Source organism: Phyllobates terribilis, unplaced genomic scaffold (assembly GCF_046119375.1).
Source record: "Phyllobates terribilis strain yellow unplaced genomic scaffold, ASM4611937v1 Scaffold_12__6_contigs__length_324123572, whole genome shotgun sequence".
In the NCBI taxonomy this organism is placed as follows: domain Eukaryota; kingdom Metazoa; phylum Chordata; class Amphibia; order Anura; family Dendrobatidae; genus Phyllobates; species Phyllobates terribilis.
In genome coordinates, this window is record NW_027362772.1 from 16,374,181 (window position 1) to 16,401,313 (window position 27,133).

The 27,133-nt window shown below is 43.3% G+C and overlaps 1 protein-coding gene across 2 annotated transcripts; it reads right to left on the reverse strand.

Annotated features, from left to right (window-relative positions):
* Positions 1 to 6,133: 6,133 nt before the first annotated feature.
* Positions 6,134 to 25,367, reverse strand: KIRREL2 (kirre like nephrin family adhesion molecule 2). Of its 2 annotated transcripts, none has more exons than XM_073655593.1 (15): positions 25,020 to 25,367; positions 12,027 to 12,176; positions 11,784 to 11,933; positions 11,482 to 11,639; positions 11,247 to 11,394; positions 11,053 to 11,158; positions 10,768 to 10,913; positions 9,971 to 10,098; positions 9,757 to 9,883; positions 9,543 to 9,643; positions 9,018 to 9,216; positions 8,819 to 8,923; positions 8,398 to 8,495; positions 8,209 to 8,274; positions 6,134 to 8,106 (listed from the first exon to the last, which is right to left on the reverse strand). In XM_073655593.1, the coding sequence occupies exons 1-15, from the start codon at positions 25,072 to 25,074 to the stop codon at positions 7,684 to 7,686; spliced, it is 2,160 nt and encodes a 719-aa protein (XP_073511694.1). In that variant the 5' UTR covers positions 25,075 to 25,367; the 3' UTR covers positions 6,134 to 7,683. The 2 variants fall into 2 exon arrangements, with proteins under 2 accessions (XP_073511694.1, XP_073511693.1); XM_073655592.1 differs by having other exon boundaries at positions 11,247 to 11,397.
* Positions 25,368 to 27,133: the final 1,766 nt, after the last annotated feature.

The window sequence follows — 27,133 nt, forward strand, 5'->3', positions numbered from 1 at the left end:
AACCTGGGCATTTCCTGTATATAACTATATATGTACGGCTAGTATAACCTGGGCATCTCCTGTATATAATTATATATGTGCAGCTGGTATAACCTGGGCATCTCCTGTATATAACTATATAAATACACCTGGTATAACCTGGGCATCTCCTGTATATAATTATATATGTACAGCTGATATAACCTGGGCATTTCCTGTATATAACTATATATGTACAGCTAGTATAACCTGGGCATCTCCTGTATATAATTATATATGTGCAGCTGGTATAACCTGGGCATCTCCTGTATATAACTATATAAATACACCTGGTATAACCTGGGCATCTCCTGTATATAATTATATATGTACAGCTAGTATAACCTGGGCATCTCCTGTATATAATTATATATGTGCAGCTGGTATAACCAGGGCATCTCCTGTATATAACTATATAAATACACCTGGTATAACCTGGGCATCTCCTGTATATAATTATATATGTACAGCTGGTATAACTTGGGCATCTCCTGTATATAATTATACCTGTGCAGCTGGTATAACCCGGGTATCTCCTGCATATAATTATATATGTACAGCTGGTATAACCTGGGCATCTCCTGTATATAACTATATAAATACACCTGGTATAACCTGGGCATCTCCTGTATATAATGATATATGTACAGCTGGTATAACCTGGGCATCTCCTGTATATAATCATATATGTACAGCTGGTATAACCTGGGCATCTCCTGTATATAACTATATAAATACACCTGGTATAACCTGGGCATCTCCTGTATATAATTATATATGTACAGCTGGTATAACCTGGGTATCTTTTGTATATAATTATACCTGTGCAGCTGGTATAACCCGGGTATCTCATGCATATAATTATATATGTACAGCTGGTATAACCTGGGCATCTCCTGTATATAACTATATAAATACACCTGGTATAACCTGGGCATCTCCTGTATATAATGATATATGTACAGCTGGTATAACCTGGGCATCTTCTGTATATAATCATATATGTACAGCTGGTATAACCTGGGCATCTCCTGTATATAATTACATATGTACAGCTGGTATAACCTGGTCATCTCCTGTATATAATTACATATGTACAGCTGGTATAACCTGGGCATCTCCTGTATATAATGATATATGTACAGCTGGTATAACCTGGGCATCTTCCTTATATAATTATACATGTACTACTGGTATAACCTGGGTATCTCCTGTATATAATTATACATGTACAGCTGGTATAACCTGGGTATCTCCTGTATATAATTATACATGTACAGCTGGTATAACCTAGGTATTTCCAGTATATAATTTTGTAAGTATGTGGCACCCTGCTGTTCACAGGTATCACAGGCCCCAGGATGCATGGATGGACTTCTCCACAAGAGGCCCTCATTACATACAAACACCTCCACCCTTCCACCTCATACCACCAGAGGGAGCCCGTTAGGGATATATATGGAGGGTGGAGCCAGGCAGTCAGTCAGTCAGACAGAGTCAGAGAGTCTGAGAGCGTGCTGACGCTGAGAGCAGCGAAGACGCAGCACGTCTGCTGCCGTATTGAGGGCCACGAGTGTGGCCGAAGGTAAAGAGGAGAGGAGAGAGGAGTTGAGGGGGCAGAGGAGCATCATAGGCTCACCCCGAATATACAAACTGGACACTGGGTCCGCGCCTACAGGGTCCCTTTATACCCAGTAGGGATCACCGGCATACCAGGAGGACTACAAGTCCCTGGCCGACCTGAAGCTAAACCCTTAACAGGATCAGGAACCATGAAGGCCCCAGCGTTACCAGGGATAGTGGTTGCCAGCAGAAGGTCCTACTACTGAGCGACAGGTGAAGGAACAGCACGACACATAAGCTAGGCCCAGTTGCAGGCTGGCCAGGAGCATACAGGGAGGCAGACACGGACCAGGAGGCCTTATACCCACTCACTGGGGAGAAGTCCTGAAGTGCACCCATCCTACTGAGTACCCTGGACCGTACCTGACATCCGCACCAGTAAAGGTATTGAAGCGAATCCCCTGTCTCTGTCAGTTACTCCTGCTGCGCCATCCCGACTGCACTACAAGTCCCAGCATCACCACCCACCATCAAACTCCACACTGCCCCGGGGGCCCGCTCCACCTGTGGGGAGCAGAAACACCTCAGCTGCCATCCCATCACCCCCGGGAGGTCTGCAGCAGCGCTGGTACAAATTACCAGAAACCACAGGTGGCGTCACGATCGAACTACAAATCCCATATAAACTTTCCCCCCTTTTAGTTGACTGCCCTGGGCCATGGACCGGGCCAGCCACCGTGACATATCCCTTTCCCCCAGCATCTATCGGCCCGGACTCCGAGTACCCCATTGCCCTGGGGGCGCGACAAGTACAGCTGGTATAACCTGGGCATCTTCCTTATATAATCAAACCTGTGCAGCTGGTATAACCCGGGCATCTCCTGTATATAATTATATATGCACAGCTGCTATAACCTGGGCATCTCCTGTATATAATTATATATGTACAGCTGGTATAACCTGGGCATCTCCTGTATATAATTATATATGTACAGCTGCTATAACCTGGGCATCTCCTGTATATAATTATATATGTACAGCTGCTATAACCTGGGCATCTCCTGTATACAATTATATATGTACAGCTGGTATAACCTGGGCATCTCTTGTATATAATTATATATGTACAGCTGGTATAACCTGGGTATCTCCTGTATATAATTATACATGTACAGCTGGTATAACCTGGGCATCTCCTGTATATAATTATATATGTACAGCTGCTATAACCTGGGCATCTCCTGTATATAATTATATATGTACAGCTGCTATAACCTGGGCATCTCCTGTATATAATTATATATGTACAGCTGGTATAACCTGGGCATCTCTTGTATATAATTATATATGTACAGTTGGTATAACCTGGGCATCTCCTGTATATAATTATACCTGTGCAGCTGGTATAACCTGGGCATCTTCCTTATATAATTATATATGTACAGCTGGTATAACCTGGGCATCTCCTGTATATAATTATATATGTACAGCTGGTATAACCCAGGCATCTCCTGTATATAATTATATATGTACAGGTGGTATAACCTGGGTATCTTCTGTATATAATTATACCTGTGCAGCTGGTATAACCCGGGTATCTCATGCATATAATTATATATGTACAGCTGGTATAACCTGGGTATCTCCTGTATATAATTATACATGTACAGCTGGTATAACCTGGGCATCTCCTGTATATAATTATATATGTACAGCTGCTATAACCTGGGCATCTCCTGTATATAATTATATATGTACAGCTGCTATAACCTGGGCATCTCCTGTATATAATTATATATGTACAGCTGGTATAACCTGGGCATCTCTTGTATATAATTATATATGTACAGCTGGTATAACCTGGGCATCTCTTGTATATAATTATACCTGTGCAGCTGGTATAACCTGGGCATCTTCCTTATATAATTATACCTGTGCAGCTGGTATAACCTGGGCATCTTCCTTATATAATTATATATGTACAGCTGGTATAACCTGGGCATCTCCTGTATATAATTATATATGTACAGCTGGTATAACCCAAGCATCTCCTGTATATAATTATATATGTACAGGTGGTATAACCTGGGTATCTTCTGTATATAATTATACCTGTGCAGCTGGTATAACCCGGGTATCTCATGTATATAATTATATATGTACAGCTGGTATAACCTGGGTATCTCCTGTATATAATTATACATGTACAGCTGGTATAACCTGGGCATCTCCTGTATATAATTATATATGTACAGCTGCTATAACCTGGGCATCTCCTGTATATAATTATATATGTACAGCTGCTATAACCTGGGCATCTCCTGTATATAATTATATATGTACAGCTGGTATAACCTGGGCATCTCTTGTATATAATTATATATGTACAGCTGGTATAACCTGGGCATCTCCTGTATATAATTATACCTGTGCAGCTGGTATAACCTGGGCATCTTCCTTATATAATTATACCTGTGCAGCTGCTATAACCTGGGCATCTCCTGTATATAATTATATATGTACAGCTGGTATAACCTGGGCATCTCCTGTATATAATTATATATGTACAGCTGCTATAACCTGGGCATCTCCTGTATATAATTATATATGTACAGCTGGTATAACCTGGGCATCTCTTGTATATAATTATATATGTACAGCTGGTATAACCTGGGCATCTCCTGTATATAATTATACCTGTGCAGCTGGTATAACCTGGGCATCTTCCTTATATAATTATATATGTACAGCTGGTATAACCTGGGCATCTCCTGTATATAATTATATATGTACAGCTGGTATAACCCAGGCATCTCCTGTATATAAAAATATATGTACAGGTGGTATAACCTGGGTATCTTCTGTATATAATTATACATGTGCAGCTGGTATAACCCAGGTATCTCATGCATATAATTATATATGTACAGCTGGTATAACCTGGGTATCTCCTGTATATAATTATACATGTACAGCTGGTATAACCTGGGCATCTCCTGTATATAATTATATATGTACAGCTGCTATAACCTGGGCATCTCCTGTATATAATTATATATGTACAGCTGCTATAACCTGGGCATCTCCTGTATATAATTATATATGTACAGCTGGTATAACCTGGGCATCTCTTGTATATAATTATATATGTACAGCTGGTATAACCTGGGCATCTCCTGTATATAATTATACCTGTGCAGCTGGTATAACCTGGGCATCTTCCTTATATAATTATACCTGTGCAGCTGCTATAACCTGGGCATCTCCTGTATATAATTATACATGTGCAGCTGGTATAACCCGGGTATCTCATGCATATAATTATATATGTACAGCTGGTATAACCTGGGCATCTCCTGTATATAATTATATATGTCCAGCTGGTATAACCTGGGCATCTCCTGTATATAATTATATATGTACAGCTGCTATAACCTGGGCATCTCCTGTATATAATTATATATGTACAGCTGGTATAACCTGGGCATCTCTTGTATATAATTATATATGTACAGCTGGTATAACCTGGGCATCTCCTGTATATAATTATACCTGTGCAGCTGGTATAACCTGGGCATCTTCCTTATATAATTATACCTGTGCAGCTGCTATAACCTGGGCATCTCCTGTATATAATTATACATGTGCAGCTGGTATAACCCGGGTATCTCATGCATATAATTATATATGTACAGCTGGTATAACCTGGGCATCTCCTGTATATAATTATATATGTCCAGCTGGTATAACCTGGGCATCTCCTGTATATAATTATATATGTACAGCTGCTATAACCTGGGCATCTCCTGTATATAATTATATATGTACAGCTGCTATAACCTGGGCATCTCCTGTATATAATTATATATGTACAGCTGGTATAACCTGGGCATCTCTTGTATATAATTATATATGTACAGCTGGTATAACCTGGGCATCTCCTGTATATAATTATACCTGTGCAGCTGGTATAACCTGGGCATCTCCTGTATATAATTATATATGTACAGCTGGTATAACCCGGGTATCTCATGCATATAATTATATATGTACAGCTGGTATAACCTGGGCATCTCCTGTATATAATTATATATGTCCAGCTGGTATAACCTGGGCATCTCCTGTATATAATTATATATGTACAGCTGCTATAACCTGGGCATCTCCTGTATATAATTATATATGTACAGCTGCTATAACCTGGGCATCTCCTGTATATAATTATATATGTACAGCTGGTATAACCTGGGCATCTCCTGTATATAATTATATATGCACAGCTGCTATAACCTGGGCATCTCCTGTATATAATTATATATATACAGCTGGTATAACCTGGGCATCTCTTGTATATAATTATATATGTACAGCTGGTATAACCTGGGCATCTCCTGTATATAATTATACCTGTGCAGCTGGTATAACCTGGGCATCTTCCTTATATAATTATACCTGTGCAGCTGGCATAAGTTCTACATCTTGTATATAGTGAAATGGAGCATGCTGATATAACCTGGGTATTCCTTGTTATGTGGATTGAGAAGACAATGACTTTGACAATTATCATCTTTTAATAATTAAATATAAATATCTTTCATAACTGTACAGATAAAAAAAGCACAATATTGTAGTTGCATTTTTTTGTAATTGACGCTTATGAAAAAGTATCCAGGGGGGACGGCTGGAAATGCGATATTCACATCAGGACGATATCAGAACCTGGAAATTTCTCTGTATAAAGAACTGAGAAAAATTAAGGCAGGAAAAATAAAATGAAGAAAAAGCTCCGAGGGGTCAAAACAGCTCCGGGAAAGTGCAATGTGGAGAATTCTGCCCTTCGCCCGAATAATAAAAATTCCTTCTAGTATTTCATTTTTATCTATATATACACATAATAAAATTCTTATCATCCGGCATTTGATAGTCCAGAATTCTTATAAATGATAGACAATATTTGATGATTGATTTCGGCGTCTCATATAGACTACACATAATAAATTAATACTTCTACCCTTCAGCTTTATAAATCCGATGATTTCTTTCCTTTAATTTTCTCTTTCGTCTTTAGAACCCGAGGTCTCCTGTTCCGTAGGAACCTTCTATACAATCCGTCGTGGCATGAAAGAGGTTAATAAATAATAAAGCAGACCACACTAATGAATCATAGGAAGGAGCAAAAAAAAAATACCCCAAGACGAGTTCTGAAAAATGCCTAAATATGTGCTCACTTTCTTAAACACACAGTGCTCAAGAAAGCAATGTCTAATACCGTATATATATATACAGAATACCCTTAACCGTAGATATTTACATTGCCAGATATTTATACTGTACATATCGTATAAAAAAAAAATTACAAAATAAAAATAAAAAACAAACAAAAAATAACCTGCAGTACATATGAGAGCCACAGGGTGGCACTGTTTCTCCTTAACAATTTAAAGGCATTCAGTTCGGGTTAGACCCCACCGGGGTCTCTAATCTATATCGACCTCATACGTGCTGATCCATGCTGGATTTCCTGCGAAGCTCCTTAATACTATATATTATATAACTACAGAGAGTGCAGTGCTTATTACAGTCCCAGTTTTGCAGTTTTATAGAAAAGCTGTGCTAGAACCAAGGGGCGTACGTAGAGGAGAGGCGGCTTCATGGCAAATGAGGCCTAATCCTGGGGCAGGAGGTCCCAATGATTGGTCGTCCTCATCCCCCTTCATAACCCTTTTGGTAAAGGGCAGCATTACCCTTGATCAAGTTCTCCTCTCCTGTTTTTGCTGTGCCTACAGAATTTAGCACCCCTTGCTTAGGTGTAGGAAGAGGGATAAGGCCAACTGGAGCTAGACCTGCAGGAGCTGCATGTCTTATCATCAGTGGGTCATCCATTACTTCTATAGTCCCCCACCCCTAGTTTGTACACATACTCATGGAAGGCTGTTTAGTGCAGGTACAAAATGTTCAAATAGGAAGACATAAGGCGGCCATTTTGAACCTTTTTGAGAACAAGATGGTCCATATCGGAATTTTTTTGATTCCCAAGTCTAAGTCTGAGTTCCACTTGAGATTTTCTAACTGTGCTGGCTAGTTTTGTAAGAAATCCACGGCTCACACATGAGTTTGCATCCGCTGTTGCGCCGGGCGTCCATAGTCTCCGTGCGTGGAGAGTGAGGCGTAGGAAAGTCGTGACAGCGTCGGACCCGATTCTAATGTTTCGAAACGTTCTGGTCGGACATAACTGCAAAAGGCTCTGGCGTAAGGTTGTGGCTGATTGCCAGGGCCTGGGGGCAAACAAGTCGGGCCTTGAGGTATATGGATACGTTCACTTCCATGACGCGGAGTTGTGGCATATCGATTGGCATATTCATACAGTTTAGGGGCTCCTGGTAAGGATGGGGTAGGACACAGTGGAGTGAGGGCAGACTGTGCAGAGTACAGAGGACGTGGAGGAGAAGAAAACTCTGGATAGGCCACAGTTGTTGGACGGGAGTCTTCATGAGCTCGGACTTTGTAGTAACCGTTGGTTGGGTCCTGTTGGGAAGAAATGGGGCAGAATTAGTGTAATATTGGCAAATATGTGGCATCTGCACCTCTAGAAGATGAGAAGACTGAGAAGGATGGTACACAACCTACCTGAGAGTCATCGGGAATATCGCTGTGTTCAGTCTGTGACGTCCCTCGAGATTCTGTATCGGTATGCTGCGGAGGAGATGATGTAAATTCATTAGAAGAACATTCACAACCCCCCAATTAGAAGACATTTCTTTCCAAAGTCTTCATCTTCTAAAAACTGTCTTTTATACTTGTCATGGTGACACTCACCAAGGGTTCCTTCAGATCTTCTTCAGAATCACTCGGGTGTCGGTCACTGTGATCACTTCCAGAAACTTCCACTGCTAGAATCTGGGTGTCCTTCACAGCTACAGAAGAAAAGTGGAGTTTTGGCAAAGGGGACTTGCAAAGAGACCATCCCGAGGAACACCCAAATGTCAGATCACCATATGAAGAAGACAAATGTCTTGGAAAGTTTAGAAGCTTTAACAGAAGATATTTAAGAACTACAATGTTGGCCCAGAAAACCTTGAAGTATGGTCAGATCCTTCAAGTCCTGGACAGGACAGTGAGAGGTAATCTAAAAAAGATCATGGGGTGGAGAAGATGGCACTATCTAGAGTGTACGAAGACATTCAGATGTTCTCGCCAGGTTTTCCAGTACATGAGTGGATTTTAAAGCTCTTCTTACCTTTTTGGGGTCGGCGGCAGCAGAGAACGCAGATGGTCACCAATACAAAGAGGCAGAGTGTCCCAAGACCCAGCGCGATCATTAGAAGCATGAGAGGCAGGGCAGCTGTAAGAAATGACAGAACGATTCAACCCGACTCTGAGAAATAGTCCTACAGATCAAGGTGGTGCCTCTCTACTAATTAAGTGACAAGACTTACCTTGTTGTCTCAAAGAGATGATCACAGAGTCCTCCCCATACTGATTTATAGCTGTGCAGTTGTACGGCATTGCGTAATCTGAAGGCTCGGTCCCATCGATGATGAGAAATGAGATGGCTCCACTATTGGTGACACGTGTCTCCACTGAAAAACGGCCCAAGGTGCCCTCATCGAGGCTATGCTTGTCCCAGGACCAGATCTACAGGAGATATTGAAGAGAGGAGTGAGGAATGACCACGATACGTGGATTGTATGTCACACCGGCCTATCTTCTGACATGCTGGAGAGAGATGTCAGCAGTGAACGCTGGTGGGGGACGTCAGCTGGGATTTACATTGATTTCCAGATGGAAGAAGTAATGGTGCTGTCTTTAAAAATCAATGAAGAAACTCTTCATCAAGGATCCAAATTACAGCTATCGATGACCAGGCCCTAATTGTGGGAATCGGTGAAGATCCCAATTTCATAAATCCCCACCAATGTTCATTTCTAATGGCACTCCCCTTTAAATGTCAAGATACTTACAATTCGGTCAGGGATTGGTGTCGTCTCCACCACACACTCCAGTCGAGTTTTCCCTCCAAGAATACTCTCGTAGTTTATTTCACTACTAATGATGGGAGGTCCTAAGGAGAAGACAAAGAAGTCAGATCGACACTTTACATCTGTGTTTCTGTAAGGCTTTTCTATAGCTCTCAATGAAGACATGAGCCATCTCAAGGACCTCCATTAGCCTCACCTCTCACTGTTAGCGTCACCTCCTTCTCCATGGTACCTATGCGAGGCACAATGGCCTTGCACACATAGGTCCCTGCATCTTCTCGGGCCACCTTGCTCAGAGACAGAGTATTCCCATTGCTTAAGACCTGTGAGAAGACAGAGAGGAACATCTTCAGACTTGGATTCGCAATCTTGTGACCTCATAAAGATGACACATAAACCTGGTGAATTACCTCTGTCGACCCTTTCTTGTTCCAGAACTGGGTTGGGGTAGGATTTCCAGTCCAACCACAGAAGAAGGAAGCATCTCCTCCAACATCCACCATCATGGGGCGTGGTTCAGTCAGAAGTCGTGGGCCAACTGTTGGAGAGAGAGAAAGATATAGAGAATGAGATAGGTCCTCTACCATCCTCTACTTATAATAATACTAAGGACTGGTGTGGTGTGATGGCAGCACAGTGCCTGTCTGACCTGTCTTGACTATTCAGGTCACCAGCTTAAAGGTTATTTTCCCACATTTATGTATGGATATTGTCGGATAGTTCTTGTAAAAACAATCACTTTTGGAATTTTCTCCTTATTAAAATTTTAAGCCGTTTTTGAGATATTGACACTTTTATTTACAGCTTGGTGCCTAGGAGACCGACCACCTCTGCTGTTCAGCTCCTAATCATTGCGCTGAAGCTGTTTGGGATTAGCAGATAACAGTGCTCTCCAGCGATCTAGGATGGCTTCAAAATAGTGCTTACAAACCCAATAGAAAAGAGCTTGTAAGCACTGCACATGTTCTGATGTATAACAGTGGTGGTCGGTCTCCAAGGCAATGAGCCGTAAACAATGGAAAAGTGTTAATATCTCAAGAACGGCTGCAAATTTTAATAAGCAGTAAATTGCAAAAGTGCTTGTATTTACAAGCTATATCTGACAATACCTATCAATAAAGATGGGAATAACTCTTTAAAGCAATTTTGGCACTAAAATGAGCACAAAAAAGGCGAAAAAGTTATGTGGGAAGTTTTTTTTACTTACACAAGACATTGACGGCGGTGCTCACGTTGCTGTTTCCGACGCTGTTAGATACTTCACATGAGACCGGAGCAGTAAAAAAAGTGTGGTCCACGGTCACATGGTAGCGGTCTCCGGAAACTGAGAGGGGCACACCTCCCTTTGCCCACCTGTAAAGTGGTCTAATGTTATTATTATACCCTATCCTGCTTTCCTCCAATGCATTAAAACGAATGACTGGCCCAACAGCAATCATCATTACGGCCAGTCCGTGCCCAGATGGCTGATAACAGAGGGTAATGCACCTACCTGTAACCTGTCACCTCAGGGTTGGACACTGCGCTGCACAGGAAGGAGACAGAGCCTCCCTCGGAGACTGTTGGCGGATCCACTGAGAGTGTCACTTTGGGAGGATCTGTGGGAAAAAAAAATAGTAATTTCATGGGTATGAGGTTTGATGCCCACAGCAATAATGGGTACACGAAACCAATGAGAGCACTCACACTGCACGCTCAGCGTCACCGATCTTTCCCGTCCCTCGGGCAGCGCCGAGTTCCTGACCCGACACGTGTAGCTGGCACCAGCGTCTGCAAAACTAGGGGTGATCAAGAGACTGCTCACTGCGTCCTCGCTCTTGCCGTCCGATAGAACCTGCTGCATGTAAATATAGGAGCGGTCAGGCGGGCACCATGACGTGGGAACATATACACCGGTGACCAATGCCGCTCAAAGCCTCACCTTGTTGTAAATTGCCCCGTCCAGCTGTTTGCCGCCTCGGTACCAGGTGATCTCAGCCGCCGGCTTTGCCGCAGGGGCCAGGCACGTCAAGTTATAGGGGGTGTCAAGAAGGACGTGAAATATTGGGGCGCCACGGATCAATGGTTCTCCTGGGGGAACTGAGAGACAGAGAGAATTAGAGACCTGATGCCCAAAAGATGGCAAAAATCCTGAAAGGGAAATATTCTATTGCATTAAACCCAATAAAATCGTTCCCCCTTGGTCTGTTTTACTTGGAAACCGTCCTGAACCTCGGTACTCACCCAGAACTGTCAAATGAGCCCGCTGCGACCTCAGCGCTGCCTGCGTTGCTTGGCACTCGTAGATGGCGTCGTCGCCCAGCTCTACCCCTTCAATGTGCAAATTGTGCTCCCCTGATGCGTGGTCTCCAATGATGGAATAACGAGACCACCCTATAAAAGAACATTGCAAAAAAAGTTTTTTCAGAATTTGAAAAGAAAAAAACATCCTAAGTAAAAAAAAAAAAAAAAGCAAAATTCCAATACCTGGAAGGTCTCGTTCCGCTCCCAACGCCAAGCCGTCCATAGTCCACTGTACCCCTCCTCTGTAGCCAATCACCACGCAGGGTAGAGTCACCGACTTGCCGGCTACGACCACCACATCCGAGGGTTGCTGTGCAAAATGAGCCCCGAAAGCTACAAAAAAAACAAAAGAGATGATTGAGTTTCATAGCTGGGGGGCCCGTGAGGACAGAGGTCAATAATCAGACTCTTCTCTTACTGCCATATGGTAAATATATGTTTTTAAGTGCTGACGAGCTTCTAGGTATCGTGTTGTGCGGCGGGCCAGCTGTTGGGACTGTCATTCCGTGGTAATGGACATTAATCTTTTCCTTACGAGCTGCAGTTTCAGTGACAGTTGTCAGGGGGAAGGTGAAACTTGCACAAAGGAGAAGGTATCGTTTGCATAAAATGTAAAAAAAAACTCAAAAAAACCCACAAAATATAAAATAAACGACTGATTGTTTGATGTGGCTCTGGCCACTAGTGGCGCTCTTCCATGATTTTTATCAAATCATATACACAAATTTTTGCAAAAATTGTCCTGTCAACGACGCGGCAGAAGCAGATACTGTGACGGCGGTTCTCGGTATGACGCGGAGGCGTCTTCTGCCATACTGCTGGATAATCCATCTTCACAAGTCAAACAGATGCAGATTCTGGAAATTCTCACTCGCCTCGTCTTTCCGGGAGAATTTCAATTTTCTTATTTCCCATATGATTCAATTGGTTTGAGATGAGTTATTTTAAGGGTTTCTTCGTGTCTCATTTCTCACCGGTCGCTGAAGGCGTCTTCGCTCGGCGCGTGAATGAAATGTTACATGAAGCTTGAAGTCACCGCACAGGTTCTGGAGGAGCTGAGGGCCGTTTCCTGCACTGTCGCCCCCAGCTGAGAGGGAAGCGATAACGCTGCTGACTGTTGGTAGGAGATTGAGAAGCTCATATCATAGACGCAGAATGTTCAGCCGCAGGTTCAGTGTAGAGGAAGTGAGGGAAGAGGGGTATAATGACGGCCATTATTGGTAAAAAAAACTTTTTGGGCTAGGGGTAGTGACTGCTGTCTTTGTTCCTCAATGTCGTTGACGTCCCGTGGGCAAGCTAAGGGCAAGATGAGCTTAGGTCAGATTTTCTTCTACCTTATGGAACATGACAACTAGGGAGTAGGAAGAGGCCAATGATCACATTGTCCTACCCTCCTTCAAGAGGATGTAGATAGAGGGGCAATATGAAAGGGGAATAGTGAGAAAGTGGGAGAATATGGAAGAAGGACAATGTGGAAGCAGAGCAATAGGGAGGGGGGAATATGAAGGCAGAACAGTGAGGAAGTGAAGGAATATGGAGGCAGGACAGTGTGGAAGTGAGCCAACAAGAAAGCCAGACAGTGTGGAAGCAAAGCAATACGGTACCAGAATAATGTGGCAATCGAGCAAAATGGAAGAAGGAAAACTGTGCAATAAATAAGTCAAAGAGTGTGGAAGTGAAGCAATATGGAACCAGGACAGTGTGGAAACGGAGCAATATGGAAGAAGGACAGTGAAGAAGTGGGGAAATAAGGAAGCGGAAGAGTGTGGAAACATCAATATGGAAGTAGGACAATGTGGAATTGGGGCAATATGATTACGGAAGAGTGTGGAAGCAAGGAGATAGGGAAGCAGGACAGTGTAGAAGTGGAATAATATGGAAGTAGGACAGTGTAGAAACAAGACAATGTTGAAGTGGGGCAATATGGAAGAAGGACAGTATGGAAGCCGGACAATAAAGAGCAGGACAGTGTAGAAGTGGATCAATAAAGAAGCAGTACAGTGTGGACACCGGACAATAAAGAAGGAGGACAGAGTGGAAGTGGGGCAATAAAGAGGCAGGACAGTGTGGAAGCCGGACAATAAAGAAGCAGGACAGTGTGGAAGTGAAGCAATATGAAAGAGGGAAAGTGTGGAAGCGAAGCAATATGGAACCAGGACAGTGTGGAAGCGAAGCAATATGAAACCAGGACAGTGTGGAAGTGGGGTAATAGAGAAGAGGGACAGTGTGGAAGTGGAAACAAAGCTTTATGAAGTAGGACAGTTTGGAATTGGGGCAATAGGGAAACAGAACAGAGTGGAAGAGAGGAGATAAGGAAGCAGGACAGTGTGGAAGTGGGATAATAAGGAAGCAGGACAGTGTGGAAGTGGGATAATATGGCAGTGGGGCAGTAAGGAAGTAGGACAACATAGAAGTGGGGCAAAAAGAAATCGTGGAATGGGCCAATAAAGAATCTAGACAATGTGGAAGCAGACCAGTAAGGACTGTGTAGAAGTGGGCGAATAAGAAAGCAGGACAGTGTAGCAGTGATCCAGTAGGAAATCATGACAGTGTGGAAGTGGGACAAAATGAGAGCAGCACAGTGTGGAAGTGGGCCAACAAGAAAGCGGGACAGTGTGGAATTATAACAAAATGGAAGAAGGACAATATGGAAACAGAGCAATATGGAAGCATGACAGTGTGAAAGAAGTCCAATAGGGAAACAGGAGAGTGTAGAAGCAGGATAATAAAGTAGCGTGACAGTGTGGAAGTGGGACAATGTGGAAGTAAAACAGTGTGGAAGTGGGGCAGTATGAAGGCGGGACATTGTGGAAGGAGCACAATATGGAAGTGAGACAGTGTGGAGCGGGCCAATATGGAACAAAGACAGTGCGGAAGAGGGCTAGTAAGGACAGAGTAGAAGTGTGGGAATATGGAAGCAGGACAGAGTAGAAGTGGGGCAATATGAGGAAGCAGGACAGAGTGGAAGTGAGGGAATATGGAAGTGACACAGTGTAGAGATAAGTCAATTAGGAAGCAGGACAGTGTGAAAGCGGGTGAATATGGAACCAGGACAGGGTAGATGTGGGGTAATATGAGGAAGCAGGACAGTGTGGAAGTGAGAAAGCAGGACGGTTTGGCAGTGGTCCAATAGGAAAGCAGGACAGTATAGGAGCAGGAAACTCTTTTGACCCATTCTTTGCGTCCTTGTGACAAATGTTTATTTATTTATTTTACTCACTTATATAGCGCCATTAATTCCACAGTGCTTGACAGACATTATGGACACTCTACCCATTAGACTCACAATCTAAAACAGTATGTCTTTGGAATGTGGGAGGAAACCGGAGAACCTGGAGGAAACCCACGAGAACATACAAACTCCTTGCAGATGTTGTCCTTGGTGGGATTTGAACCCAGGACCCTAACCACTGAGCCACTGTGCTGCCCAATGTTAGGGTCAATGATTGGTGTATGACTGCATTCTTATATTAGTCTAGATATGGATATATGAATGGGTGTATCACAGAATGAAACCCAGGGGACTCTTTGCATAGGGTTCGACCAGCTGTTGTCACGCTGTATGTTCTCAGGTGTAGTCATGATGGCTCCAGTATGACACACTAGATGCGCCACCATCCAGCCTGGGCTTCATCTGCAGCGGGCATGGCAGGAGAGCCAAACACAAGATATAGGCCATGTGCCTGCAAAAGTAGGAAAAACTGGAGCAGATCCAGAAAGTCTCTAACCAAGTTGAGAGAATTTCTCCCAGTATTATATCGGTTTATTATGATGGTGAAAAGGCAACTGCGCAAGGCGGCTATTGGTAGCCACATTGTTAAAGGTATATATGGGTGATGTCTGACTCCCTATATCTGGTTATAGTGATAATTGTTCTGAACTTTTCAAAAAATTCTAATGAAAAAAAGAATTGAAAAAATAACATACTAATAATATAAATGAAATCTTAAAAAAAAAACATATAAAAATATATAAAATAATGTAATAATGGTAATATATATAATATAAATATATATAAATGTAATAATAACATAAAAGAGGTATAATTAAATAATATAGATAAACTTAATTTCGGAATAGTTTCACAAGTTTTCTAAACTTTGTGTCCGGTATGATTAATGTTCCTCTCCTGCCCTCCTAAATCCACCGCCCAAAAAAATACCCAAAAAAACAAATGCAAAAAAACAAGCCTGGCGATCTATCTATTGAATGAATTCCTTTTGTATGTGGCGGTCTTTTTGTGCCAGCTTGTCTCTTTGTGTCGCTGGCCGTCTCTTCAGCCCCTTCCTGTCCCCTGAGTGGCTTTAACAGATTTTTAAAAGCTGTTTTTCTAGAGTTAATCCACTTTCCACCTTTTCATGCTTTCTCTGCCATTGTGTAAACTGACAGCATGAAACTTGGTTGCGGTGGTGGGGGGGCGTCAAGGGAGGTGGGTAACGAAAATAAGGGGGGCCCTAATCTGCATGGGGCACCAAATATAATGGGGAATGTTGAGGCTTAACCTCATATTTGCTGGAGAGAATTGTGCATGTTGATATTAAACATTTTTTTTTGCAAAATTTGACACAATGAGATGAGCCCATATGGCAAATGTTTCTGTCTTGGGGGGGGGGGATATTAAACTTGACAATTTACTTTATAAAGCGAGCCGATACGTCAGAAAACCGCGCGATGGTTAGCGAATGGTTTGGCTTATTAGCGAGTTTGATGTCAAACCACTCGCCGTTAACTGGCAGCGCCAGGGTTAAGATATAACCGCGCGCTATGCCTCGCTGCATCGATGAAACCACTTTATAAGGCGCAATAATCATCCTGATAGGGTTTGCATTGTACATCGGGAATAATTGCCTGCACTTAAGTCTCTCCGTGCATCCATTAAACACAGTTATCTCGCCCGACTCTCATTAACGACTGCTCAGAAGATCTTCTTTCTGTCGGGAATAAAGTATTCGCTGTGATTGCAAGCTCTTGTGGCCCCCAACCCGCACCCTCCTCCACCCCTCTCTATCCCCCACCGCCATTCACTAACCAGCACCAGCCTGTGGGGGGGGTTGAGCCGTGTTAAGTGGAAGTTAATACACCATATGGTGTGTTTAAGAGACAGTTTGTCTTGTGTTTTCTGTGATCTGTTTATTGGGGCGTGAGGAATACTATTCAGTGATACGGTGCGGAGGTCACCGCCATTCTCTCTATACAGGGACGAGGGGGAGGTCCGAGCAAATAAGGGATGGGGGGGTATTCTGTGGGAGAATTGAATCAGAAACTTGTTAGCAGGACACGGCGTGTCACGAAAATATCATTAACGCGCCATAACGACTGATTTTTCTGCATCGGCGCAGAGTTATGGCCTCCGGCGACATTTTTGTTGTTACCAGAATTGAGCGATCGGATGTGAATTAATATATTAATATAAAAAATGGCCAAAAGTGCCCGGTGTCTGGTGCTCTATTAGGGAAGGCAGTGAAGAAAGGTCCACGCCATTAATTTTTGGTTTATTTTGGTGAAATTAGGAGATAGGGATCCAGTCATAGTGAATAGTGGTAATGGGTACGCCATTTTTTGTACACCGATCATGTCTTTTATTTTACACAACTGTGATTTGCTCCTGAATATGGCGGCACTGGTGATGGTAAATATTAAATAGTAGTGAATCGGTAGTAACATTTCTATTTGTGTTTTTTATGTTACCCCTTCTCATGTACAGCACCATGGAATCAATGGTGCTCTCAAAATAAATAATAATAATAATAATGATATGTGTACGCCATTTTCTGTGAAATTGTGTACAGCTAAGCAGTTTGCTAATAAAGTTTGATTAAAAACACCGCAAGTGACCTTAGCAACCAATCAGATACCGGCTTTCATTTTTACAGGGTAGGTTTTAAAATTAAAGAGGTGATTTGATTGGTTGCTATAGGCAACTCCTCTATTTTCTGTCTTCACTTGGTTGTATACATGAACTCCAGTGTCAGAGTTTCTAGTTTCCCTTCCTAGACACTGAGCCTCCAGCATCACAACTATTTTGAAGCAAAAGTGTCTTTGTTCCCCAAAACGACTGATTATACTCCAACAACCAATCAAATTTCAGCTTTTATTTGCCTGAGCGGTTTATAACAATGTGAGGTGATCTTTGATTGGTTGCTATGAGCTGCAGTTTGATTTGGTTGTTAGGGACATGTTTTCCTTTACTAGGCCCGATGTATTTAAACCAACTTTATTAACAAATTACTCATCTTAATAAAAATATTAACCTCTTGGTAATTACAACAATCAATAGCTTGTTATCTGCTAGATTGATATCCGCGCCTGGACGTCTAATTACACCACACTTAATGATCTGCGTTTATATAAGTCATCGATTATATTGGCATGAGTCAGGCCATGATTATAATGTATATTACCAGCATCACACTATAATAAAATACAAAAATAAAGGGGATTTTGTATGAGGAGATCAAAGTGCTTTATCCGAAAGTGATCAGCGGCGACAACGTGAAGCTCATTAGCTCTAAAACCTACTCGTTTGCGGTAATTATGCATGCATAACGATGTTTGTGTTCTCCGTCTTAATTGTGCATGCAAAATGACTGATGTGACAGGTTTAGGTGACACCGATGATATTTACAAAGCCAAAAACAAAGATTTTAGTCTTCGCACCGCAAGAGCTTGCAATCTATTTTCTCGTCGACAGGTGTCCGCAAACTCCTCGCTTCCTGGGAGGCCAATTAAACTGCCCCGTGCGTTCTTTGGACTAAATGACTTGGAGGGAACCCAAAGATGATGAAAAGGGGTTTGGCGGCCGCCATTTAGTCAGAGACGTGGAAGGATTTAGATGAATATACCAAAATAAAGGCGAGATGGCCATTATATAATTACTTTGAGTGGAGTTATAACTTCAAAGGGAACTCCACCTTTTCTCCATTGCTTTGTTCATATGTGCAAATGACAGCATCTTTGCCCAAAATGGCCACCAATACAGCTCCTGCAGCCTCCTGAATGGCAACTTTGCCTGTTAATATATTGACAACCCTTATGTGGCAACCGGAATGGCGGCCATATTGGTTTTAACGCAGTTTTCCCAGAAGCTCCCCCTTCCAGAGCCACATCTCTAAACAACAGGAGTATCTGGCGTTTGTTCGCCACCCCTCATCCCCCCTACCCATCCCATGTCATGACCCTTGGGGGGCCACCTAACTTTCTAAAAAATCCACAGGGCAAGATATGTGCTATGAGCTTCATTGGGGCTGGCATCGCTGCCTTCACTGGGGTCCTGACCATAGCCATTGACTTTTTTATATTCCCTTTCCTAGGTTGATGAATTTAATTGACTCTTAGAAATCATACATTTTTGGGCCCCAAGAGCAAAGGCTTAGTCACAATGGACTCAGTCAGCCCTGGAGTCTAGGGGGATGGCCCATAAGGTCTCTTTGGCGCATATGAAAAGACCCAGGGCACCATTTGTTATTGAATTTTTGTCTTTTTTTCTGTCCAACTTTTGTTTTTTCCGCCTGCTTTTCATTTGCACCTTATTCTTCTTTTAAAGTTTATTTTATATGTGTTCGTCATTGTTCACAAAGTTTAGGGTATCCAGATGTGTTTTGTCCGATTCATCAATGGTGACATATTTGGGAAAAGTGGCAACATTTTTACTCCAGTTATCCCCTTCCCTTTCCCCCTGGAATAATTTTCTATACGTCTGAAACATTGGTGCAATTTTTTACAATTTTTTTGTATTTAAAAAAATTGCAAAATGGGGTTAAAGAAAAAAATAAAGAGCACTTTTCACTTTGCACAGCAATCATGGACCGCCTGCCCCATTTTCATGAACGTATTGAGCAAATATATAAAGAGAAAAAAAAAAGGACCCGTGATAGTTGTGGGCATTTTGGACAGGGCCCACTAGCTACAAATTAAGCCATATCCCATGGGGACATGGACCGACATCAGGACATTCAAAGATTGATGGCGCCATATAACGATAATTAAAAATCCTAAATAAAGCCGCCACCGGTCTTTGATGCTTCCTGGTAACCATATGAGTTGAGTTTCCACTTCTTGGCGCTGCATTGTATTTCATTTACCCAATAAGCCTTTTCAGAGACAATCCTCCTCCCTGCGGTGTCGACGCTTCTCCTAATGAGATCTAGAGGTGGCCAAGACTGAGAGACAAGTCCCTAAGAAGACTTGATGAAGAACTTCTACCCCCACTGCTCAGCGCTCTCCTTATCTCTCCATTCAGAACTGTGATCGCCAAGGGATTAGCGCCAAGCTCCATGTAGACTTGAGTGGTTACACTTAAAGGGGCTCCGGCATTATAAGCGCGAGTCAATGGGATTGCATTCGGCTTTTTACATTCTACGAAAGTAAGAAATAACCCCCCATTATTAAAACCCCCGAAGAGATGACAAGAGAGGGGGCAGAGAGTGCAAGCCCCCGATATGAGGCAGCTACAGGAACTGGCAGCTCGAAAAGTCTTTGCTGGGAGTGAAGTCGCCCACGTAACACATTTCCTTCCATCTAATCTATGCTTCCCGTAAACCTGTACAAACCTCTTCACACGTATTATAATTAGAGCCTTGGTTTTTCCTATGGCTGCAGCAAGTTGCAACGGGGGAAATGGCACTTTTTGCTTTTGACCCTCGGTAGATTATGTATGATGCAGTCTCCTAATGAATAATTATCCCATTTTACCTATAGGGTCACACTTCGCCCTTGAAAGCTCTTCTGTCCAATACATCACCGGCTCAATTATTGTGCAGGGGTGCAAGACCTCAGTCGAAGTCAATCAAACGGTTTGCACCGGTGACTGACAGCTCGGCCTCCTATAGGGGCACCTCTTGTGTAGAGCACATCAGGGCCAAACCTTCAAGGTGATGCAAGCCGGCTTAATGGGAAAGATAAATCTGTATGTAAACTTATGGCCATGACTGTAGTACTTATCTAGAAAACATGAGCTCTCCATGTGTTCTGTAACAGTGCCCCCTGGTGGACAATTTGTAATGAAAGACATACAGTGGCTTCAATATTATGAAAAGAAGATGGAGGCAATATGGAAAGCTTTTAATACTAAGATCAAGAGCTAATATAGGGTAGACCCTAAACATTGGAAGATCAAAAGGGTTACTTCCAAAACTAAAAGTTAGCACCTGTCTGAGGACTTGATGATAATTTGCAGATGTACATGTGTTCGACCACTGGGACCTCCACCGATCTCAAGAATGAATGTTCCACCAAACCTCCCAACTGTTCCCCCAATGACAGATGTTGAACTGCAACATGTCCCATTTTTGTATTTCTATGTAGATAAGTGGCCGTCGGACGTTTACTCCCCTCTCCATGTGTTTGGATGGATCGGGAAGAATAGCCAACAGCTATCTAAAGAGTATGGCCAACTTTAGGAAGGTCCCATATGGGTTCATGGGCCATCAATATATAATCCAATCCCGATATTGGGATAGGTTCGTGAAAACTCTCATAATGAACCGAGGATCCTGGTCTCACCGTGAAGATTTTGGATCCTTGGAAGATTCAGCAATGTACGACCAATGCCAATTTGCAGGATTGTCCTACTCGTATCTACCGCCATCTCTACCAACAACCACTGGTCGTTCATGAGATATGAATCTAGTGAGTCTCATAGGCTCAAAGTTGTGGATCCTTGGAAGATTCAGCAATGTACGACCAATGCCACTTTTCAGAATATTTTACTTCTTGGCACTCGGGCACGATTGTCCTACTCATATCTACCGCCATCTCCACCAACATCCACTGGTCACCCATGAGACATGAATCTGGTGGATCTCGAAGGCTCGAAGTTGTGGATCCTTGGAAGATTCAGCAATGTACGACCAATGCCAATTTGCAGAATATTTAGCTCCTGACACTTAGGCAGGATTGTCCTACTCGTATCTACCGCCATCTCTACCAACAACCACTGATCGTCCATGAGACATGAATCTAGTGGGTCTCGTAGGCTCGAAGTTGTGGATCCTTGGAAGATTAAGCAATGTACTACCAATGACAATTTTTAGAATATTTAGCTCCTTGGCACTTGGGCACGATTGTCCTACTCATATCTACAGCCATCTCCACCAACATCCACTGGTCATCCATGAGTCATGAATCTGGTGGGTCTCGAAGGCCCGAAGTTGTGGATCCTTGGAAGATTCAGCAATGTACGACCAATGACAATTTTCATAATATTTTGCTTCTTGCACTTGGGCACGATTGTCCTACTCATCTACCACCACCAACATCCACTGGTCGTCTGTGAGACATCAGTCTGGTGGGTCTCGTAGGCTCGAAGTTGTGGATCCTTGGAAGATTCATCAATCTACGACCAATACCAATTTTCAGAATATTTAGCTCCTTGGCACTCGGGCAGGATTGTCTTATTCATATGTACCGCCATCTCCACCAACATCCACTGGTCATTCATGAGACATGAATCTGGTGGGTCTCGTAGGCTCGAAGTTGTGGATCCTTGGCAGATTCAGCCATGTACAACCAATGCAACTTTTCAGAATATTTTACTTCTTGCCAATCGAGGAAGGATTGTCCTACTCGTATCTACAGCCACCTCAAACAAAATCCACCGGTTGTCCATGAGACATGAATCTGATGGATCTCGTAGGTTCGAAGTTGTAGAGACTAATTTGTATGGGGTTGGATACTTTGAAGCAACCTGCATCTTACAGGGTAATACAGTTGCTCTGCAGTTGGATAAGCATGTGTTGTCTAAGGGATATGTCACGTAATAAACTCTGAAGGGTCTGATAACCGCAAAGGTTATTATAAGGGGATAATATGTCTTCCATCATAATGTCACCACTTCTGCCAGAGTCACCATGAGATATGTCTGACAGGCTGAGCACATCAAGGACAATGTGGGCCATTGTTAGGGGCACAGAATTCCCGTGAGACCAAACTATCTCTTGAGCTGATAAGGCCGGCCTGGTCCCTGTCTCACATACCTGAGTCCCACCAGACTGCGATATCAGCATCATCCCCCACCATGAGATGAAAGCAGCAGGTTTGGTCCAGTGTGTTATCTGGTCTGCTGTCCCTGCCATGCTGACAGACAGATATTTCTGCAATGTGACCCCTTTATGTCTCCCTGCCCATTATAGATGAAAGGTCCCAATGCAAGACACCTTTGTGACTAAATATGGAGAAAGAAATAGAAGAGGGGCAGAGAGCGATAAGGAGGCAATGTGCAATATTTAACCCCTGAAATGCCTATGCACAGCATCGTCTGCAGTAATAAGCTCCAGAGACTGCAACAGCAGAGAGGAGCTGGAGTATAACCCTCAACATTTACATACAGATTACACCTCTGAATATTGGTTCACTGTAAGGGTCCAGATAGGAAAGCCAGTGAAATTATCAGCACTACAAGTCCCACCATGATTTGTGTGCATTTATCACCCTTCAGTGAATGCAGGGTGAGCTGGAACATGTAGTACACCAGTAACAGATAAGCCACATATGGCACAGGCTAAGCACGCTGAATGCAGCAGCACTACAAGTCTCAGCATGCTCTGGCTGCATGAGCCAAGTGTGCATTAAGCTGCCTTCAGTTTTAGCAGGTAGGGTGAGCTGGACTTTGTAGTACACAAACAGTAGAAAAGTCACATATGGCAAAGGCTTAGCATATGGAATGCATAAGCACTACAAATCTCAGCATGCTCTGGTTGCAGGATGAGCTGGAACTTGTAGTACACCAACAGCTGATAAGCAATATATAGCACACCATAGTATATAGAATGCAGAAGCACTACAAATCTCAGCATCATATAGTTGCAGGATGAGCTGGAACTTGTAGTACACCAACAATTGATAACATATAGCACACGATTAATATATTGATTGCAGAAGCACTACAAGTCTCAGCATGCTCTGGTTACAGGATGAACCGGAACTTGTAGTACATCAACAGCTGATAAGCAATATATGGAACAGGCTCAATATACTGAAATAATCAGCACTACAAGTCTCAGCAAGCTCTGGTTGCATGAGCTCAATGTGCATTAATCAGCCTCCAATATTAACTGGAACTTGCAATACACTGACAGCAAAATAATGTATGAATGCAGGGCATTACAAGTCTCAGCATGCTCTGGCTACATGAGCTCAATATGCATCAGTTTCCAATACAGGGCGAGCTGGATCTTGTAGTACTACACAGAAAGCTCATAAGCAACATAACCTATAAAAGCAGAAGCACCACAAGTCTCAGCATGCTCTGGCTGCGACTGTTCAATATGCATTGATCATCTTGCAGTACAAAAAGTCCTTGTAAGCTGGTACTTGTAGTACACCAGCACCTGGGAGGTGAATATCTGCTACACCACACACCTGTAATACTGGACATGTCTAACTGGAAAACCAGATGTGACACTGGGCCCATAGAGCGTGACAATTAACCCTTCACCCCCAGTAAGTGGGAAAGCAAACTATGCCCCTAGCTGCTGCCCATCACCCAACCACTGAGCTGCCCCAGAAGAGTAATGGAAAGTGCAATTCCCCAGAGCCCTGAGCAACCTGGTGTAATTACTGCAGAGCAAACTTGGCAGGTAAGTCCACTGCTCATTAGAATAGTATTATTAGGAAATATTGCTGCTCCAGAGGGAGGGAGAGAAAACCCCCAGAATAGAACAATGATCCCCCATTACACGCGTGGAATAAAGGGGGCAGAAGTCTAGCGCATTTCCTGCAGACGGTGAAGTCACCCCCCTGCTCTGACCACCAGGCATTGCAGCAGTGGGCTAGCAGCATGACAGCAGCAGCAGCAGCAGCATTTCCACAAAGACCCTCCACTGTCACATCATCCCTGCAGCTGGAGAGTGGCACAAAGTGCAGCTGCTGCCCATCACACCCTCCACCTGCACTCAGGACACAATCTGGGTCCAGGGGAACTTTTGACACCTTTTCTATACATAGTAACAATGTGGATCCAGAATAATGCCTCCCCCCCCCACCCTGCAAAGCAACTTATCCTAAGGGGGCTTTCCCTTCTCCAATGCAGGTATCTAAGCAATTCCCTTTGTATCCGAATTCCCGACATTTGCGCAATCATTACACATGCTGAGTGGAACTCCACTATGCTGAGATTGCATGGCACATTAGATTGTAAGCTCCCTGGGTAAGGGCTGTAGGTGTACAGGGGGCACTTACTTTGATCCAGGATGGCCAGGAGCAGGGAACAAAGTATTAGAGGCTTTATCTCCATTCTCCTGGGAGAGGGGTCCTGAGTTGCGGTCCTGTCGCAGAGGTGTCACTGGGGGCGGTTGTGTTACTGATTGCAGTGGTCCTGCCTGGTGCTGGATTGCAGACAGTCCCTGGGGCACTTTGCGCTGTTCTCTGCTTCAGTGCCTGACTTGAATGGTCCTCCTGTGTCTCTGCATCCTCTCCTCCACTCTCCAGTCTCCTGACTCCTTCTCTCTGCAGTGGATTTAGCAGGAGGCTATTCCCTCCTCTCCTCACTACCCATTGGAGAGAAAGTTCAGCCTGCTGTAAAATAAAAGCAGCCTCTCTCCTCCTCCTCCCTGTGTGTCCCCCTCCCTCCAGCTCCATCTCCCCCTCCTCCTCCTCCTCCTCCTCTTTACAGCCTCACTAACTTAGCGCATCTTCCAGTTTAGCTATATATTTACTGCTGTAATGCTGCTGAGCCCTGACCAGGAAACTGCTGCAACCCACAGCAATGGGGCTGGATGCACACAGCCATTAGAAATGCAAGGGGAGGAAGACATATTTGGATTTGGCATTTTGCAAATGATCAATATTTAAATATAAAAGAGAAATATTATTTTGAAAAAAAAAAAAATATATATATATAGTTACATTAAAATTAAAATATTTATATAGGTTCATAGGCTTACATGCTATATGTGCAACCTGCGCAGGGGCCCTGGAGATGGGGGGATGGGTGGGGGATGCACTGCAACCCTCAAAAGTGGCTGCAGGGAATCTATAGATTATATAATGCATTTCATGGCTCGGAATTATTTATATATACTATTCTTGTTCAGGGGCAGCACACAGAAGCCCCCCTTTAAGGAGTTCAAACACATTAGACTAATGGTTGGTTCAGCTGACAGTCTAATGTGTATGGGGGTCCCGGACATAGACATATAGACATAGGCATATGATTATCCGATTTTGTGCTGCGGATCGATTCCTTCTCTCAGCGATAAGCTGTTGGCCCTGGCACTTTCATAGAGAACACAGGAGCGCTCAACTGCACAATCGTCCGACGGATCGTTCGGTTGGTAGTCATCTAATGTGTATGGCAGGCTTTATCCAGGTGCAGACCACCAAGCAGTAGCAGTACATATAGAGAATCACCCCCTATAAAGGACAAGACCCCCTGTCCCTAATGCATAAATGCGTAATGGGCCCTCTGCTGTCGGTGACCACTTCATACCCAGGTGTATGTCATCAGGCAGTAGCAGTAAACATGAAATGCACCCCCCCCCCCTTACTGAGTGGACAGGACCCCTGCGTTCTTCTTTGTGGCGTCAGAGATGTCCATAACCAACCAATATTGGTCATTGATTGATCATTGGAATCTTAACTGTATTTTATGATGGGCCAATTTTATTGAGAGCGATCACAGGGGGCCTGTATGTGAATGATTGGTATAAATTCTTGATCGACTGTAGCAGAACACTATCACGTTTCGGGGGTTCCAGTCTCCTCAATCCACAATAAAAAGCCTCTGAAAGACTGAAACGCGTTAGTTTTTTTTTTTTAAAGTGTCATCAGTAAAGAAGGTGCTGTTCTGATCTCCCTACTTTATGGCTTTGCCACACTCTATAGTGGGACCTCATTTGGCCATCAGATTTTGGGGCAAATAATGTATTATTATTATTATTATTATTTTACTCACTTATATAGCGCTATTAATTCCACAGTGCTTTACAGACATTATCATCACTGTCCCCATTGGGGCTCACAATCTACATTCCCTATTAGTATGTCTTTGGAGTGTAGGAGGAAACCGGAGAACCCGGAGGAAACCCACGCAAACACGGGGAGAACATACAAACTCCTTGGTGGGATAATATGGGCTAGAATGAAGTTTGCTGCTCCCTAGTATGTCCGGTAATAGAGGCTATAGGGGAAGTTATAGGGGTTGCAGAAGTGGAGGTGCCTGGGATGAAACAAAACCAGTATTAGTTAGAATTAGCACATGATAGGAGAAGGGCATGTTACAAATTTTCCATTGGAACCAAAAATCTACACTTTGGAGGGGGCATAGGTTGGCTCTGAATTAACTGAAAGGCCCT

Coding starts and splice junctions, on each gene's coding strand:
- KIRREL2 (XM_073655592.1), bottom strand. CDS start 25,074: ATGGAGATAAAGCCTCTAATACTTTGTTCCCTGCTCCTGGCCATCCTG. Junction 11,640..11,783: donor GGCTCATTTGACAGTTCTGG/GTGAGTACCGAG, acceptor TCTGTCTCTCAG/TTCCCCCAGGAGAACCATTG. Junction 10,099..10,767: donor CACCGCCGTCAATGTCTTGT/GTAAGTAAAAAA, acceptor TCTCTCCAACAG/TTGGCCCACGACTTCTGACT.